Source organism: Panthera onca, chromosome E2 (assembly GCF_046562875.1).
Source record: "Panthera onca isolate mPanOnc1 chromosome E2, mPanOnc1 haplotype 2, whole genome shotgun sequence".
Lineage (NCBI taxonomy): Eukaryota > Metazoa > Chordata > Mammalia > Carnivora > Felidae > Panthera > Panthera onca.
The window spans coordinates 1,392,881-1,411,468 of record NC_138353.1 but is presented as its reverse complement, the minus strand read 5'-3'; the positions used below and the strand labels follow the sequence as shown (position 1 = coordinate 1,411,468).

The following is an 18,588-nucleotide window of genomic DNA, read 5'->3' as shown; positions in this document are numbered from 1 at the left end:
TCTCTTCCTTTTGGGTCTGCAATTGACTGCAAGTGAGAGAGAGAGTGAGAGCTCCCCCTGTGGAAACCTCTTGACTCCTTTTAGTGAGGTTTCCCATTAACTAATTTTCACAACTCAAATGTATTAATGTATCAAATAGATATTTGTGATTTTTAGCTTAAATATGATAAATAGGATCAGAGCATATATTTTTTTTAGGCTAGAAGAGGAAAAATTTGGAATATAACTTGTTGACCAAGAAAGAAGTCACTGACAATGAAAAACAACAGAGTCTTATTTGGCAATTAGAATTGCAATTCAGGAGACACAGATTCAGGTAGAAACGTGGATAGTGTTCTGAGGAAGACAAGGAAGTGGGCAGAGTTGTAGAGAAAAGTTCAAGAGGAGGCACCTGGTGGCTCAGTCAGTTAAGCATCCCACTTGAGCTCAGGTCATGATCTCATGGTTTTTGAACTCGAGACCCATGTTGGGCTCTGCAGTGACAGCTCAGAACCTGGAGCCTGCTTGGATTCTGTGTCTCTCTCTCTGTCTCTCTCAACAATAAATAAATATTAAAAAAACATTAAAAAAAGATTAAAGTTCAAGAGTATAGTTCCCATTTTCCTCCTGCATATCTTATGTCCCAGTGATTGGCTTTGCTGCGCATCAGGTAAACAGATTTGGATTCGGTCCCACCCCAAAGTCCTGCCCAGCCTACCTGAGGTCGACCGGGACATGTAGCCTATGTTCTCTGCTCTACTGCTCTCCTTGAGGGGAGCGGAGACCTCTTTCTCCTTTTCAAAGTAAACAAAACATTGACAGCTTTCAGGAATGGGACTGTAGATTTCACCCAGAAGGAGTAGCAGCTGTTGAGTCCTACTGACTATATCCCAGAGTCCGCTAAAGTTATTCAAACTATCCAATCCAAGCTTTGCTCAGTGTACCTACCCTGCCTGGCTTGTCCTTCCCATGAGAACCCCAGTAAAGAGTCTGAGCCATCTTTCACCTCTCCTTCTCTGCCTCCTGATCCACCCTGGTGCTTCTCCATGTGGCCCTACATTGCATGGCATGCCTCTTGTTTCTAAGGATTGGAGTGATGGCTTCTTCCTTTCTGAAAATAATTTCTGTGTCTGTATGTCTTACCACAGCTAATTAGATCTAATCCCAGTTACGTTTGGAGACAGTAGATAATCATTTTACCTAAACTAAATGATTAAATTGCCTGTTCTGTCCTCACTGATCCAGTGATCAAATTCCACATCCTTGTGTGGCTGTTTCAGGCTGTTGAGATCATCCATTTGTTTATTCCTGTGACAAAATTAAACTATCTACATAGCCTTTTCTCTTTCTTTACTTTAAAAACTGCTATACATTCAGTTGAGTGTTAATAAGAGATGTACAAATTGTGCTTTTTCTTTTCTTTTCTTTTCTTTTCTTTTTTTTTTAGGGAGCAGGGAGAGGGGCAGAGGGGGAGACAATCTTAAGCACACTCCATGTTGAGTGGGAGCTCGATGTGGGGCTCGATCCCATGACCTTGGGATCATCACCTGAGCCAAAATCAAGAGTTGGACAGTCAACCCTCAACAGACTGAGCCACCCAGGTGCCCTTCATGCTTTCTTTTTTAAGTTTATTTATTTTTGAGACAGTGTGTGTGTGTGTGTGTGTGTGTGTGTGTGTGTGTGAGAGAGAGAGAGAGAGAGAGCCACGGAGGGGCAGAGAAAGAGGGAGAATCCCAAGCAGGCTCCATGCTGTTAGCACAGAGCCCAACGTGGGGTTTGATCTCACAAACCATGAGATCACGACCTGAGCCAAGACCAAGAGTTGGATGCTTCATGGACTGAGTCACCCAGGAGCCCCGTGTCTTTTCTTTCATAAAGACCACATCTATAAAACTATCACCCAATGTAAAACAGAATATATAATGTTTCTTAGGCATTCCTTGTCCCTTGCTCCCTTTACATGACCCTGAGGCTCCCTAGAGTTCATCTGACATTTTGATTATCATGCTATTGATATCTTTATAGTTTACCACTTATGTATATTTCCCTAAATGATAGTCTAGAGTCACATGCCACATTGTGGCCTGATTTAATAACTAGTGCCACTTGAGTCTCTATCATTACCTGTTCTCAACTCCGATATTGACTCTAAATTCCTTTCCAGAATCACCTAGCACTTAACACCTACTTCCAGAAAGTCACAGGAAGGAGAGAATGCTTCATCATCTTTTGTTCTCACGAGTGATTCCAAGGCAGTGATGGATTTAGTCACTGCTCAGCCCACAGATAGGGACAGGAGAAGAATTGGGGAAATGAAGACTGGCTCCAAAGAAATGGAACCAGCGGTGAGGGAGGTGCCGGGAGTCCACATACTAAACTGGTGGTGTTTCTTTTACCAGTGCTGCCTGGTGTCAGTAATAGTTCAGCATCCTTCCTACCCGCGGGGAGTTTGCTTTGTCTGTGGAAATGAAAGGGCAGTGGGAACATGGACTAGAAAGGGATGAAGGGGGAAAATCTGGGAGTGAGAGGAGTGTTGGCTTATGGGTTTGAAGCCTATTGTCCTACTTGAACACCAATGTTGGGCCCTTAAAAAGGGAAAGGGCGGGCATGTGGGTGGCTCAGTAGGTTAGGCATCCGGCTTCAGCTTAGGTCATGGTCTCCTGGTTAGTGAGTTCCAGCCCCACATCAAGCTCATGCTGTCAGCTTGTCAGCACAGAGCCCGCTTCGGATGCTCTGTCCCCGCCCCCCCCCCCCTGCCCCTCCCCTGCTTATGCTCTCTCTCTCAATAAATAAATTTTAAAAAACATTACAAAGGGGGGGTGGGGTGGGGTGGGGAGACACACACAGATGTGTGGGGTGAGGCAGGAAGGTGAACACCTGGGATCCCCGACTACCTCCCCACCTACGTTCAGAAGTAAGCCATTTCTCCTCACACAACAGGCGTTGCTTCACCTTCGCTGTCTTTGATATCGGGCATCCCCTTGGCAAGGGAAGTCTGGTAATGTACCATTGGTTCATTCCAAGGAAACCGCTTTACTGTGAGAGTCGCTTTCAGTCCTTCACGAGGAGGAACGCCTGTGGCACCGGATGCTCGGGGAAACTGAAATCCAGGCCCAGCTACAATTTAGGATAGCCTCTGTTGGAGAGTCTGGGACAGTTCTTGACCCAGATTTCTCCAGCCAGCTCTCTGGGCCTTGGCCGCTGCCTCCCCGGTGGGGCGGTGGAAACTACATTACCCAGGAGGCGCTGCGCCCCGCGGCATTCACGCTCGGCCAATGAAAACTGGCGTTTCCCCGCGTGGGGCACGCGCTGGGCGGGACTTGTGGCGCGGCCGCAGGGGCGGGCGTTTCGGGGTGTCTAGGGCCGCTCGGTCTGATCTGAGGCTCCCGGAGGCTGCCCTGGGGCTGGGGCAACGGGAGCGGGAAGCCGCGAGAGTAGGCCGGTCCGAGGCTCGCCAGCTGCGTCCGGGGGTGACCCCGATTCTGGATCGGGGTCGGGGGTGCGCGGGGCCCGTGCTGGTCCTCCTCTCCGGACGCCGTTCCGCCCAGAGTCCGATGGCGGCGGCCGCGCGGAGGGGCCCGGCTCCGGTAAGCGCTGGTCCCCGGGTCCTCCCCGCACATGCCGAAGTACGAAGGGGCGGCCCACGCTCACGACCCTGGGTCGGGTCCCCATTTCTGTCAGCCAGTGTGATGCGGTGTGGGAGGGTCACAGGCAGAGGAGGGTCACAGGCAGAGGGACAGGGCCTGGGGTTTGTCCCCAGGGAACAGCTCGAGAGGGGACGGGTCACGAGTGGAAAGGCAGCCTGAGCGGCTGAGCCTTCGCTCTGAGCCGTTGGTGGCCACGGAACACTGTGCACATAGGAGGGACCCCATCAGTTGCTCAGAGTTTTCAAAGGCGTCTTAGGGAGCACAGAGGGGATGGGGTGAGGAGGGCGGAGCAAGTCCGTTCAGTGGACAGCTAGAGGGTTGTGGCCGGGGCTGGGCCGATGGCAGGGGAGGGGATGCACCGATAGGTCTCAGATGGAGTTTTAAAACTGGACAGAATTTCCTGCTGCATCAGAAGTGGCTGTGAGAGAAAGAAGGGAATGAAGGACCATCAGTGTTTTTGTTTGCTTTTTTCTTTTTTTCCCCTAAATGTTTCCTGAAAATCTCGGTAAGGATGGAGATGGGGAAGTTCGTGCAGGAGCACGCTTCAGGGAGAAGAGTAGGAGTTGGATTTGGGACAGGGTAATCCGAGATTACCGAGGTTACCGTGTGGCGTGCAGGTGTCACGTGGGTAGCTTGCTCACTCCCGGCTCAAGTTCTGGGGAGAGGTCTGTGTGAAACCGAGGGCTGGTAGGCATTGTCCTGAACCAGGGCAAGGCCTGGGACTCCTACTTAGGAAGAATTGCCAAGTTCATATTTCAGATGGGCCTGGAGGCGGGGCTGCTTCCAAAGTGGTGGATCCCGTGGTCCCACGTGGTTCTGGTTGGTGTGTGAGTCAGTGGAGGGTTATAGGGTGTAAGGACCCAGGACTGGAAGGGAGACCGAGATGGTTGCCATTCCAGCCTCAGCAGGACCCCCGTGTCCGCTCCTTGTGGAGGAAAGGAAAGGCCAGTCCGGTGCGTGGAGCAGCCCCTCTTGGTGCTTAAGTTTCCGCAGCCTTCAGGGCTGGAGGGCTGAGTCGCTGGAAAGGCCACATCAGGACTTCCCTTAGGGGAGAGCACAGCAAACAGCCAGGGGCCACCAAGGCTAGTATCTACTCCATTTCCTCTGCCCGAGCTCCCAGTTTATTAACTTGTGACTTTATGTGAGTAAGTGCTTATTTAAACATTAATTGATAAAAATACATACATATGTGTATATATGCATGTGCATACACGTGTACACATACACACATGTGTGTATACGCATACATACATCGGCAATTAAAATAAAAATTTAATGAGCTAAGTTGATGTAAGCCCTTAATAACTGAGGGTTTGGTTTTTTTTAATTTTTAAATATGTTTATTTTTGAGAGTGAGATAGAGTGCAAGTGGAGGAGGGGCAGAGAGAGAGGGAGACACAGAACCCACAGCAGGCTCCGGGCTCCGAGCTGTCAGCACAGAGCCCGACGTGGGGCTGGAACCCACGAACTGTGAGATTGTGACCTGAGCTGAAGTCAGACATTTAACTGGCTGAGCCATCCAGGCACCCCAATAATTGAGGTTTTAATGTACTGCTAAGCATCTGATTAAAATCAAATGTCTCGAATATCACATTCTATTAGTTAAAAGGCATGTACAAAATACACTTTCAATATTGTCAGTGCATTTTCACTGAAAATGTTGACAAAAGGGGGTTCCTGGGTGGCTCAGTTGGTCAAGCGTCCGACTCTTGGTTTCAGCTCAGATCATGATTTCATGAACCTCAGATCAGGTTCATGAGTTCAAGCCACAAATCGGGCTCCACACTGACAGCGCAGAGCCTGTTTAGGATTCCCTTTCTCCCTCTGTCTGTCTCTCTGTCTCTTTCTCTCTCTGTCTCTCTCTCTCTCTCTCCCTCCCTTCCTCTCTCTCTGCTCCTCCCCTGTCTGTGTGCTCTGTCTCTCAAAATAAATAAACCTAAAAAATGTTGATAAAAGTGTTAATTATGAGGAGAGTAAGAGTCACTACTCAGTACTTGACACATAGGGATGAGTTTGATATAAACGGTTGCCCCACTGGATGGACACCACTGTTATTCCCATTTCACAGATGCCAACGCTGAGGCACAGGGTGGTTGAGTAGTTGTCCAAAGTCACGCAGCGGGTAAGACGCATCCCTGAGGACCGAGGCCCGGGTGGTGTGAGGCCCTTGAGCGGCCTTTGTGGCCCAACACTGTTGCCTGCCTCTCCCGGCCTTGCTTTTCTGTAGGTTCCTGTTGGCTGCAGATTTGCTTCCAGACTGTGCAGAGGGTCGTGAGGGGTGTCCCTGCTCAGTTCCCATCTACGTGGGCTCCAGGATTCTGTGACTCTTTCCCCACTACTCTCCCCACCCCTCCATCCTAGATCCCTGGACGGTGATCACCTAAGGTCGGGGGCCTGAGTCCAGACCGGGAATTTTACGGATTGGTTCCCATTCCTGGCAACCAGTGGCATTAGGTTTATAAGGCATCACATTCACAGTGAGAAACATTGGAAAATGCTAGAGGTGAGGCTGGGCCATGAATGCTCACACAACTTTAGGTCTCTGTTGTGTGTGGTGAAAACAGCAGGAAATAGAAATTGGAGCTGGAGTAGTGGCCAGGAGCGGACGTGGGGAGGTGGCAGCCACAATAGTCAGGTGAGTGTTGGTGGCGGCTGCAGAGGCGGGAGATATATTGGAATCTGTGTCCGCTTATCAATAGGTCTGAGCAGACTTTGTGACGTGGAGGGTGGGAGAAAGAAGTCCAAGAGTCCGCGGTGGCTCCGAGATGTTTGGTCTTAGCAGCTAGAAGCGGGCACGTAGCACCAGGGCTGACTCGGTGGTAAGACTCATTTTCGGCGGGAATACCGGGAGTCGGGTTTGGGCTGTGTCGAATGGGATGCTTCAGGGACCCTCAGGTGGATGTGTCGAGGGGGCGCCCAGACACGCAAGTCGAGCTGAGGTGAAGCGCTCAGATTGGAGACGCCCATGGTACGGACGGTGCGTGGATCAGAATGGAGCCGTGGATCAGATTTGGCAGGAGCATCTTCAGGCCCTGGTGGCGATGCCGTGCGGTAACAAGGGAAGGGGGGTGTGGGGCCAAGGACCAAGCCTTGCTGGACACCTGGGTAGGGGTGGTAGGCTTCACAAAGACTCCTGAGGGAGAACAGTGTCCAAGGGGACCGGGTGTAGGAGTGTGGAGGGTCTGGCTGGTGGCCTGGGGCCATGAGATGGATGTGGAGACGGGGCAGTGAGGTGACAGTGAAGATGGCACCTCTGCTTATTCATCCAGCTCCGGGCTCCCCAGGCTCCTGTTCTGACCTTTGCCGGGACCAGGAGATTAGCTCAAGATCACACGGGGTCTTCGGGGAGAATTGGCCAGCCTCGTGTGAGAGACGGGTGGGCTTCGGCTCACAGAAGTGTCAGAGGAAACTGAGGCGGGTGAGGGGACACCTTTGCAACACGGCAGTGGAGGAGAGCTGAGGGCGTCTGACATCTGTGTGTGGTTCCTGGTGGCTGAGGATGAAGCGAGGACAAGGGCCAGGCAGGAAGGCCTCGAAAGCAGGCCTGGGGGTTGCCTTGGGAAGTCCGGGATAGGATGGGGTTCTGATTACAAGTGCCAAGGCATACAGTGGCATTTGGTGAGGCCAGGGAGATGCATGGCGTGGGGGGGGGGGGGGGGGGGCGCGGAGATACGAAGGGAGGTGTGGCACAGTGACGTGCGTGTTGGGATGGCTCCAGGCCCTTGTACAGGGGCTGAAGGGAGCACAGTGGCCCCAAGTTAGTTGTGTTTGGGAAGCACAGTCTGGGGGACTCCAAGTGAATTGTCTGGCAGAAGGGTGACGCTCTGCATGCCAGGCCCAGAACTCAGGTGGCATTTTTCCTGCCCACCTGTTCTTGCTGAGGACTGAACAGTGCTTACTGGGACAGTGAGGAGCAAGCAGGCATCAATGGCTCCTCTGAGGTGAGGACGTTTGTGGGGATGGCTGGAGTCCTGGGAAAGGAGGGTACACATAAACTCAGCTGCCCCATCTTGACAGGGCTGTGTGACCTTTGAGGACGTGGCTGTCCGCTTCTCCTGGGAAGAGTGGGGTCTCCTTGATGAAGCCCAGAGACTCTTGTACCGTGATGTGATGCTGGAGAACTTTGCACTGATGGCCTCTCTGGGTAAGGTCCTCACAACCCAGTGCCGTGTCCTGGGCTGGGCTCTGCTCTTCCCCTTTCCCTCACGGGCTGGTTTGGCCTTTCCAAAGCCGGACCGTGGGCACTTCTTCCCTTTGTTCTTGAGTAGGTGCTCTGACGGCCTGGGCTCCGTGCACTACTCCTTCTGTTCTTGAGCTGCCTGAAGGCTCGCTGCTCCAAAGCCATGCAGGAAAGTTTGGGGATCAGGAGTCTTGCAGTCAGCCTAATGGGTCACACCCTGTCGCCTCTCCCTGGCCCAGGGATGCTGTGAAGGTCCATGGCCGCTCTGTGCCCCAGGCTCTGCCCTGTTCTCTGGCTGACGTGTGGGATGTGCCTATAACAGCAATTGAGGCACCGACAGAGCCACTGCTTGACTGGGCTGTTCCTGCAGGAGTGTCTTCTAAGATTCTTCTGTGATATTTAGTTTTCTTTCCTGTGGTCTGTCATGAGGTGGGTCGCTTTGATCTACCTGTCTTATCTCTCCCTTAGGACTCGCGTCTTCCAGGACTCATGAAATTTCCCAGTTGGAGTGGTGGAGACAGCCCTCCTTGCCTCCCTGTGGAGTCATGACTGCAGCCATGCCCAGAGGTACTTGGAGGGAGGGGCTGGGCAGATGTGAACTCAGGGACGGGCTCAGGTCACACCAGGAGTCCTTGTACGGGACCCTGGTGGTTGGGTGCCGAGGCCCAGGCCACAGCTGAGTTCCAGCTTTTCTTTCTCAGTTGTGCTTTTACCACGTTTACTCTGATTTCTGACTGAGGACCATCCCCTTCCCTCTGCCCGTCCTCCGGATCTCACCTGATCTTCCCCACTGCTCCCTCTGCAGTGTTCCCCAACAGTGGCCTTGTTTTGTGTTTTATGAGATGGTCTGTTGGGCAGGGCCACAAGAGGAGGGTCAAGGGCAGCTCAGGAAAAAGCAAAGTTTATTACGTGCAGCAGGTCCAGAGAGACAGTCATGACACGCTGGGGGTGTGTGGGTGTGTAGGGGGGTCACAAGCAGGTCCAGAGACCTCACGACACGCTCGGGGTATATAGGGGGGGGGGGTCATAAGCAGGTCCAGAGATAGTCACGACACACTGGGGGTGTGTGGGGAGGGGTTCGCGTGGGAGGGAGCACTCGGGGAGTGGGCTCAGCCAAGCAGGGGGAAGCAGAGAGTGAGTGAGGACCCGTGGGTCAGGGGGCGGACACAAGAACAGGTGTGAGCACATGTCATTTGGAACATTCGAATGTCACCAGGTCACAGGAAAGGTCAAGAAGGGGGACTTGTGACAGGACATCACTTGGGTAGGCTGGTCACCTGGGTGGCGTGCTCACAGCCTGTTTGTGGGGATGTTGAGGCAGCAGGAAAATACAGAAGTTTAAAAGGTTACAATACAATTGAGCCTGTGGTGGCTAACCCCATCGGCAGGATGAGGTGGGACGGCTCACACTTGCCCCCTGGGGGTGAGGATGTTAGAGGTGCCTGGCGTAGCTTGGTCTAGCCACCCAAGGCAAGCTCTGATGTAGACCGCGGGGAGGGGTCCTAGGCACACGGTGAGGGCTTGAAACCCAGGCCTCAGCCAGACGCTGCACTTAGTGGGGGAAAGCCAGGGGAACAGTTCAGGTACCTCTTGGTTTAAGGGACGCCGTTGGAAGGTTTTGGTTACATTATGAAAGATTTTTTTTTTTTAATGTTTATCATTTATTTTGAGAGACAGAACACGCATAAGCGGAGGGAGGGGCAGAGAGAGAGAGGAGAGAGAGAATCCCAGGCAGGCTCCCTGCTGTCAGCAAGGCTCGAGCCCACAAACCGTGAGATCATGACCTGAGCCCAGATCAAGAGTCCGACGCTTAACCGGCTAAGGCGCCCCTGAAAGATTTTTATCTCTTGGCCTAATCTTCAAAGCTCGGCTTATAGCTGTCTAGAATTAGTGATTTACTTTCAGCAGGAAGTACCCCGAGGAACACGAACACCTCCTCTCCTGGCCGGTAAACAGTTGTAAGCCAGTCTGTTTTCCGTGGCCACGTGGGCTTAGAGACTCGTGGGCTTGTTGCACACGGAACAGTGTTTAGTACAGCCTTTGTCTGTGACCTTGAGAGGCCGCCAGAAGGTGCTGGTGGGCAGTCATGCCGTAATCCCACTTGACAAAGGCTGCTGAACTGGGGCCAGCTCTGGTGTCTCCCGTGGTATGGCCAGGCCTACTCAGATGGGAATAAATGTTGCCTGTTTTGCCTGGGGTCGATAGCAAAGGGGGTGGGTGCCCGGTGGATGAAGAGCTGTGGGGATCCCCAGTGTGAGCACCGCACACTGGCGTACAGACTCCTGGGGTCAGCAGCGGAAAGTACAGAAAGTGGTGTACCCATGAGTTTGGGTTGTAGTGGAATCCAGAGGCGCTGTTACTTGAAGGCTAATGTGCCCCTGAGGAGGCAAGAGCCCTAACGGGGGCATTGGTCAAGCGTGGCTGGTTCCTGGGCACAAGTGGAAGGCCTGTGAGAGTGACGTCACTGTAATGTGCAGCCACTCCCGGGGAGTATAGCTGGGGACAAAGGCAGGTGGTGTAAGCAGACAAGGTGCTTTGGGGGGGACCCTTTCTGGGTCCTGAGAGATGGTGGACGGTGGCCGGGCTAAGCCACTGGTGGACAACTCAGTAAATGTATGTTGGGTTCCTTGAAAGGCAAAGGCACACGGGCTGTGACTGGTAGTAGGTACTGAATGAAATACACTGCCCAGATCTACCACAGCAAAATAGTCCCTGGGTACCCTTTAGTTCAGTTTTGTTAGGTATTAGAGCCTCGATGGGGGGAACTTAAGCGATAGTTAAGTGGCACTGTTGGTAGAAGCCTTGATGACTGGCCAAACAGGGTTACTGAAAGAGGAAATTAGAAGAATGGCCCCCTCCTTTAGTAGATCTCGAACAGCCCTCTGAAGGCCCCCTTGTTTCAGGTGATACTGTGGTGTATTTACTGCCTTCACCAGCAGGGGCGCCCCCGGCTCTCACTTGGTGATTCTTACTGGCAGGGCCAGGGACTATGGCTTGTCCAGCTTTGTACACGGCCTGCAGTGGTATCTCTGTCTACAGCAGGAAGACTCAAAGCATTAGAGGCCACTGAGACAGGCAGCCGTTTAATGAGGATTGTTGCAGTGTTGACAGCAAGTGCACTTTTGTTGCCATGAATTGTTTTACTGGCATTACCCTGTAGTTTAAAAGGGGCACCTCCTTTAAATCTGAGTTGGGTTGCTTGGAATGATGGTGGCTTGGGCTCCTGTAGTCTGTAAAGTTAGGAAATGTTTATTTTTAGAGTTCCAGTGAACTACCAGAGTTATATATGGGTGATTGCCCTTGGGGAGTGTGACCGGGCCTGAGGCCCCACTGAATCCTCACTGGAGAGGCCTTGGCGGCTGCCATTTTCGGAGCTGGAAGCATCCTTGGGTGGTTCCAGAGGAGTGGTTCCCTAAGCCTACAGACCTCTGGGTAATAATGGGTGAGGCTCTTTTAATCTCCTTTAGTTGTTATAATTTGGGGATAGCTTGACTAGTAGTTCATAGGGTGTCTCAGCTGTCAGTAAATGAGGCAAAGCCACATCGCCCAGAAGCAGCATCAGCAAATTGGGAAGGACGGAGCAGGCTGAATAGTGGAGGGGGGGGGGGGTGTCTGCATCCTAGGAGGCGGAGTGTGAAAAGTCAGACTTTTTGAGTCATGGCGGGTGGAGCCCTTATGGCCTGTCGGGAAACCCATTCCATCCTGCTTGGCGTGGACATGCCGATAAAATTAAGCAGCTCTGCTGTGAATTGGGAAGGGTGCCTTCAAGAACAACTCCTAGACTCCGTGACAAAGAGGCTCCTCTGGATTGTTCTTGTCTGAATGTTCAAAGCACTGATAGGTCCACTGAACCTTTCTGATTTTTGCGGAGGAGCATGAGGGCATCCCTGGTAGTGGGATGGTTTTCTGTCAGCCATCTCCAGGCCGTGGAAACCCAAGTCCACAGAGGCAGGGCTTCTGAATCCTGAGGGGTGGGAGAGGTTTCAGATTCCTCACCTGAGGCTTTGATATAACCTCAAAAAGTTCTAGCCTCTGTCACCCCTGCGCTGACATTGGGGATACCCTATGTCCTCCTTGGGTGCCTTCAGCCCCAAATACCATGTGCGATTGGCCTTGGTGAGCCAGAGGATCCTGAAGTAGATGATGCATCTTCAGCTCTTTGAAGTGATGCCAGCAGCTGCCTCATCTCTGGGGCTCTGTGAACAAGAGCTGCGCGCCCGTAGTAAATACTCTCGGTAACCGCTGAGCTCCTTCCCCGCTCCATCTCTTTGCACAGAATCTTTAATAGTTTGGATTTTCAATGTTATGAAGTTATGAATTTTAGCTTCTAGTTCCCTGTGATCTCCTGTGTTCTTGACCTGCTGTGTCTGAAAGACCTTGGATGCTTCCTTCCTGTGGCCCCATCTCTGTGGGTGACCTCAGCTGGGTTGGAATCCATTGAGGAGAGCTGTGGTGGCCAGATGACCTTTGGGGGTTGGTCCTAGCCCTTGGGAGCAGAGATCGCAGTTGGCAGGCAGCAGCACTAATCAGAACCCAGAAATGTTTCAAAGTTGTTTTACCTTTCTTGAATCATTGGCTCACCTCCTCTGATTATTGGGAGGTGCTAGAATTGAATGTTCCTGCTGAGATCCTGGGCCTAATATTTTGAGCTACTTACCTCCAGGGACGGGACCCATTGATACCCATGGGTTTGGGAGACAAATAGCAACAGCAGCAACACAACACGGTGGAGAAGGGGGGGTGCCCTCAGTACTGACCCTCACGGGGGGCCACGGCAGACTCCCATTGAAGGGGTGCAGATCGGTGGTTGGGTCTGAGGAGGAACACGGACTTGAGTGGGAACGTGAGGAACCTCCCCGTGCTGGTGCCGCAAGCACACGGGAGGCATCTCCCGAAGGTCACCCAGCCCTCCTCTGTTGACAAGCAGCTAATGGCCCACGCCTGACGTTCAGTGTCTTTGCTGGCTGCGGGGAGCCTGCCCTTCCACCCGCACCCTCAATCCCCGCGGAGACTTCATAGGTGTTTAGCCAACTATACCAGTCTGCCCCTTAATCAGGGAGCACTGGACACTCGCCCAGCCCCCATCCCCACCACCCTGTTGAGTCAGGCCTGGCAAGAAGTGAAGTCTCGGGGTATTTTAGGAGAATGAACTCCACAATTTAGTGTGGAAAGCCTTGGCAGTGCCTGAGAGGCGACACAACAGCTCAGACCAGCACAGAGGAGCACTGCACTGCCTCCCCAGGTGGTGGAGCCCGTCTGGGACAGCGGGTTAATAAACCGAGCAGTTCCAGACATTTCCTAAATCTTCGCCCTGTGACCAGACCCTCCTGTTTGTGACGCCAACCATTTTGTATTCGCTTGTGGGGCAGGCGCAGGAATAAACAAAATTTATACTCCGCTGGTAGGGAGAGCACAGGGAGGGAGCTCAGCCAGGCTGGGACATAGAGGCGACCTGTGGGCAAGTGCTTGAACTGGGAGGCAGGGGGGTGCACAAGAAAAGGAGTGAGGGAATTTCATTGGTGCGTTTGAATGGCACCAGGTCCCAGTCAGGGGCGGGCAGGCAGGGGGACTTGTGGCAGGGCCCTACCTAGTCACACTAGTGCACGTGGTCACATAGCTCACAGCCTGTTTGTGGGGATGTAGAGGCAGTGGGAGAATATGTTTTCAAGGTTACAGTACAGGCGTTCACCGAGTGTGTCATGAGGCATGCACGTATCCTTAATGGTCCTTGAACACCAGCTGTTCAATTGCATTTGATTTCTTCTGGGCCTGGACACACCCTTCCGCACGGTGTTCCCGTGCCCTCAGTGGCCTTGCTGAAGGCCATTTGCAGAGGAATGTGTTGGAGACCCAGCCTACACCCCGTCCTTGTGTCCTTGCTGCTCATAAGGCCCCTCGCCAGTGTGCGAGCCCACCAGGCCCGGCACTGCACAGCAGGCCCTCCCTGGCCCCGAACCCCAGGCCCGATTCTGCCGGCAATTCTGTGGACTGATTCCTGGGTGGGTCGGACACATCTGTAAGCGTGCTCCCCCCTCCCCTGCACGGAAGTGCACACACACTTCACCAGCATCTCTTTGCTTTCAGGTTTGTGGCGTAGAGCAGAGGTCGAGGAAGCGCCTTCTGGGCAGAGCGTTTATGTAGAAGGAGTGTTCAGAGCAAAACTTCAACAGCAGAAGCCGCACTGTGGAGAGAGATCTTTAAGGAGAGAAGAGGGCAGGGAGGGTGGGAAGGACTTCCCAGTTAGTGCTGGTTTTCTTAACCATCAGGTGACCCACAGTGGAGGGAAGCCACATAGGAGCACCGAAGGTGGGGAGGCCTTCCAGCCTGGAAAAAGGCATTATGAATGCAGTGAATGTGGGAAAGCCTTTGGTCAGAAATACTTACTTGTTCAGCACCAGAGACTACATACTGGAGAAAAGCCTTATGAGTGCAGTGAATGCGGGAAGTTATTTAGCCATAAATCAAACCTTTTTATACACCAAATAGTTCACACTGGAGAAAGGCCTTACGGGTGTAGGGAGTGTGGAAAATCCTTTAGCCGCAATGCCGACCTCATTCAACACCAGAGAGTCCACACTGGAGAAAAGCCTTTTACATGCAGTGAATGTGGAAAAGCCTTCAGGCATAATTCCACGCTGGTTCAGCATCACAGGATCCACACTGGAGTGAGGCCTTATGAATGCAGCCAATGTGGGAAATTCTTTAGCTTTAACTCAAGCCTCATGAAACACCAGAGAGTTCACACTGGAGAAAGACCTTATAAGTGCAGTGAATGTGGGAAATTCTATAGCCACAAGTCAAGCCTTATTAATCACTGGAGGGTTCACACTGGAGAAAGGCCTTACGAGTGCAGCGAATGTGGGAAATTTTTTAGCCAAAGCTCTAGCCTCATGCAACATCGAAAAGTTCACACTGGAGAGAAGCCTTTTAAGTGCAACGAATGTGGGAGATTCTTTAGTGAGAATTCCAGCCTTGTTAAACACCAGAGGGTTCACACTGGAGTGAGACCTTATGAGTGCAGGGAATGTGGGAAGTTTTTTCGCCACAGCTCCAGCCTTGTTAAACACCGGAGGATTCACACTGGAGAAATGCCTTATGAGTGCAGTAATTGTGGGAAATCCTTTAGCCAGCGTTTCAACCTCATTCAACACCAGAAAGTTCACAGTGGAGAAAGGTCTTGAATGCAACTAATGTGGAAAAGCCTTTTACCAAAGGTCTGCTCTGATTCAGCAGTGGAAGCTTCAGTCCAGATAGGCTGATGCATACAGTCAATGTGAAGAGTCTTTTGGCTTCAGCCACAGACTTAACCTTGTTGGGCATCAGAACGTTCACACTGGAGAGAAGCTTTAGGAGTGCAGTGCACGTGTGGTCTCACGGGCATCCTAACTTCAGACAGAGGAGCTCTGCACGTAGCCTTCGTGAGGGAGCCACAGTGGAACATCACTCATCCAGCTATGCTGACATACTGCCTCCTGAGAAGGTCGGCCTCTGCCTCGGAGCTCCAGGAAGAGGGATTTCCGTGTTCCTGGATGTATCCATTTGGAGCAGAGTTCTACCTCTGTCACTGGAATGGGGAGAGGTAATGGTCTTGGTTCAGATGTGACTGGCTCTTGCTGTTCTTACTGAATATTAGGTGTTCTGGAGGAAATGTTTCCTTGTTTGCAGTATACCCTTAGGATCATTTCCAGAGACTTTAAGTTGTGTTTTTATAATTTTCCCCAATTTTAATAAGCAGGCCCACAAAGTTCCTCACACTGTCATGCAGGAAGTTGATCTATTTAACTTTGTAAGAACTTGCCAAGTTGTGTTCTAGATAGTTGTGACATTTCATATTTCCTCCTAGAGTATATTCGATTTCCAGTTTCTTCACATTATTGCTGACCTTTGTGTGTAAGACACAGGCCCTTTATTCATTTCAGCCACTCTAGTAGGTGTGTGGTTTTACCTTGCATCTCCATAGTGAGTCAGTGTTGAGCATTATTCTCTGTGTTTATCTGCCACCCATGTGTCTTCCTTAGGGAATTGTCTGTGGTTTTTTGCCTACTTTTAGAAAAATTGGTTGGTGTCTTACTATTTTGTGATTTGATATATTCTACATAGATAGAAGTTCCTTATTTGGTATATCTTTACCAGTGTTTTCTCACAGTCTGTGCCTTTGATTTTCATTTCTTAAAAGTCTCTTCCCTAGGGCAGAATTTGTTAATTTTCATGAAGTTCAATTTATTTGTTAGTGACTGCACGTTTGGTATTCTCTTCTTTTTCTTTTATGGTACTATATCTTGTCTGTAAATAAAAGTCTTTCTGAGTATACTGGAGTCTTATCAGTCTTTATCCAATCTTGTGAAATCTTTGTAGGTTTAAATGTAGATGAAGAATTCAATGTATGTAGATGTACCTGTGTACATAACCCCTATCTCTTCTCGGCCTAGAAAGCAGTGGCACTGCAGTAGACATCAGCATATTTAGTGGCCAATTATTGTCTTGTAAATGTAATTTTTCAATAAAAAGAACCCACACTCGGAAAAGAGGCTATGTTCAGGTTGGCGGCAGGAAAGGTACATGAGCCTAGGAAATATTCTTCAATTAGCCAAGAAATGCTCACAGAATGATGTTGATGTATTAGCTTTCCATTGCTGTCCTAACATATCACCACAGACCTATGGCTTAAACCACACAAATTATTTATAGCACTGTGGGTTGTAAGTCCTACCCAGGACCTACACAGGACAGGTCTCAATGGGCTAAAATCAAGGTGTTGGCAGGGAATGTGTTCTTTTATGGAGGCTCTAAAACAGATCGTTTCCTACTCTTTTGAGTTGTTGGACAGTTTAAGTTCCTTGTGGTTGTAGGACTCCTGTCCCTGTTTTCTATGTAGCTGTCAGCTTAGGGTCAGCCCTGGAACATTTTAGAACTTTTACAGCATATGTAAAGCTGAAACAATACCAATTGTGCACAAGTCTTCCAAAACAAGGTTCATACATTTCCCAACTAATTAAGTGAACCCAATAATAACATGATACTACATATGGAGAATAATATTAAGACAAATTACAGAGCAATACCCACATTAACATAGATACAGCAAAACCTTAACAAAAATATTTTGGGGGTTGGGGAGAGGATGATGTGGCAGAGTAGGAGGACTGTAGGCTTGCCTTGTCCCATGAATACAACTAAATATCAAATCATCCTAAATACTCCAGAAATCAACTTAAAGACTGGCAGGCAGAACAAACTCCACAACTGAAGGTAGAGAAGAGGCCACATCAAAGAAGGTAGGAAGTGTGGAGATGTGGTCTGGGAGAGAAATGGATCGTGGCTGACATTTGCGGGGAGAGAGCCATGGTCACAGAGAAGGCCAAGAGACAGACTAGCACATGGGAAAGCATGGGGAAAATGAATCCCCATAGCAATTAGCTTGGAAAGCAAGAGGGGCCAAATTTCATGAGTACTTGCATCCAGTAGGGCTTAAAGCCTGGAGTTCTAAAAGTCAGCAGGATCACATAGAGACACGAGGCCTTGGGGCTGCTTTTGGAGAGAAGGCAGAGCAAACAGCCTGTGGACAGTGATCCGAAGAATGCCTGGGGCACAGAGTGGGGAGGTTATTTGCTCATCTTGTAGTGTGTCCCAAAGAGGCAGAATTCATGGAGAGGTCCCTGCAGGAACAAAGGAACTGGTAGATGCCATTTCCCTCCCCCACCCCTTGACATAAACACAGGGACACCTGCGAGAACCAGCATAGCACAGACACTTGCTCACTTGCTGCCTAACTTGTTTACACCAAGCTCAGCACCCTCCATGGTCTGGTAGAACTACCCTTCCTAGTCATGATTGCCTTAATCCTAGTGGAGTGGGCCCCCTCCCTCAGAAGACTGGCCCACATCCCTGCCAATACTGCACCTCCCAACCTGGGAATTTTGCAGGGCCTCCGTTCCAGTGACAGTGGCAACAGGTCTTATTTCACAGGCAGACGAGAGCACATCTAGTTAAAATGTGCTACATTCAGGCCAAGGATAAAACATTACCCACAACAGGCAAATAATCTGCAGACGATTAGCTGGAAGGATAAAGCACCCAAGAGAAAACAGCAGAACACATACAGCACATATGATGAACACTCGGAAGTACCAGGCCCTGGGGGAAAGGGGGACACTATGCAGCAGGGCACTACAAGACCTCTTACTTATAAGGCCCTCAAGAGCAGGAGACCTAGTCGACTTTCCTAACAAACAGAAATAGGCACAGAGACCTAAAATGAGAAGAGGTACCAAATGGAACAGGACAAGGCCACAGACAGAGATCTAAATGAAACAGATATAAGTAACATGTCTGATGGAGTATTTAAAAAAATTTTTTTTTTCAACGTTTTTTATTTATTTTTGGGACAGAGAGAGACAGAGCATGAACGGGGGAGGGGCAGAGAGAGAGGGAGACACAGAATCGGAAACAGGCTCCAGGCTCCGAGCCATCAGCCCAGAGCCTGACGCGGGGCTCGAACTCACGGACCGCGAGATCGTGACCTGAGCCGAAGTCGGACGCTCAACCGACTGCGCCACCCAGGCGCCCCTGTCTGATGGAGTATTTAAAGCAATGCTCATAAGGATACTCACTGGACTTGAGAAAAGAGTGGAAGACATCAGTGAAACCCTTAATACATGGATAAAAAAAATCATCAGAAATGAAGAGTGCAATAAATGAGATTAGAAACATGCTTAATGCAATGAACAGCAGGCTGGAAGAAGCAGAAGAAGGAACTGACCACCCAGAAGAGTAATGGAAAGT

The 18,588-nt window shown here is 50.7% G+C and overlaps 1 protein-coding gene across 1 annotated transcript; it reads left to right on the top strand.

The window, feature by feature from the left end:
• The first annotated feature begins 3,306 nt into the window (after nucleotides 1-3,306).
• On the top strand, nucleotides 3,307-18,151 carry LOC132691155 (uncharacterized). The gene is made up of 4 exons (XM_060652561.3): nucleotides 3,307-3,566; nucleotides 7,644-7,770; nucleotides 8,275-8,373; nucleotides 13,891-18,151. The coding sequence occupies exons 1-4, from the start codon at nucleotides 3,534-3,536 to the stop codon at nucleotides 14,985-14,987; spliced, it is 1,356 nt and encodes a 451-aa protein (XP_060508544.1). The 5' UTR covers nucleotides 3,307-3,533; the 3' UTR covers nucleotides 14,988-18,151.
• The last annotated feature ends 437 nt before the right edge of the window (nucleotides 18,152-18,588 follow it).

What these genes read in the sequence shown, in the direction of transcription:
- LOC132691155 (XM_060652561.3), top strand. Translation starts at nt 3,534, where the DNA reads ATGGCGGCGGCCGCGCGGAGGGGCCCGGCTCCG. An exon ending in CGCGGAGGGGCCCGGCTCCG is followed by an intron (nt 3,567 to 7,643) that starts GTAAGCGCTGGT and finishes CCATCTTGACAG; the next exon opens with GGCTGTGTGACCTTTGAGGA. An exon ending in TGCACTGATGGCCTCTCTGG is followed by an intron (nt 7,771 to 8,274) that starts GTAAGGTCCTCA and finishes TCTCTCCCTTAG; the next exon opens with GACTCGCGTCTTCCAGGACT.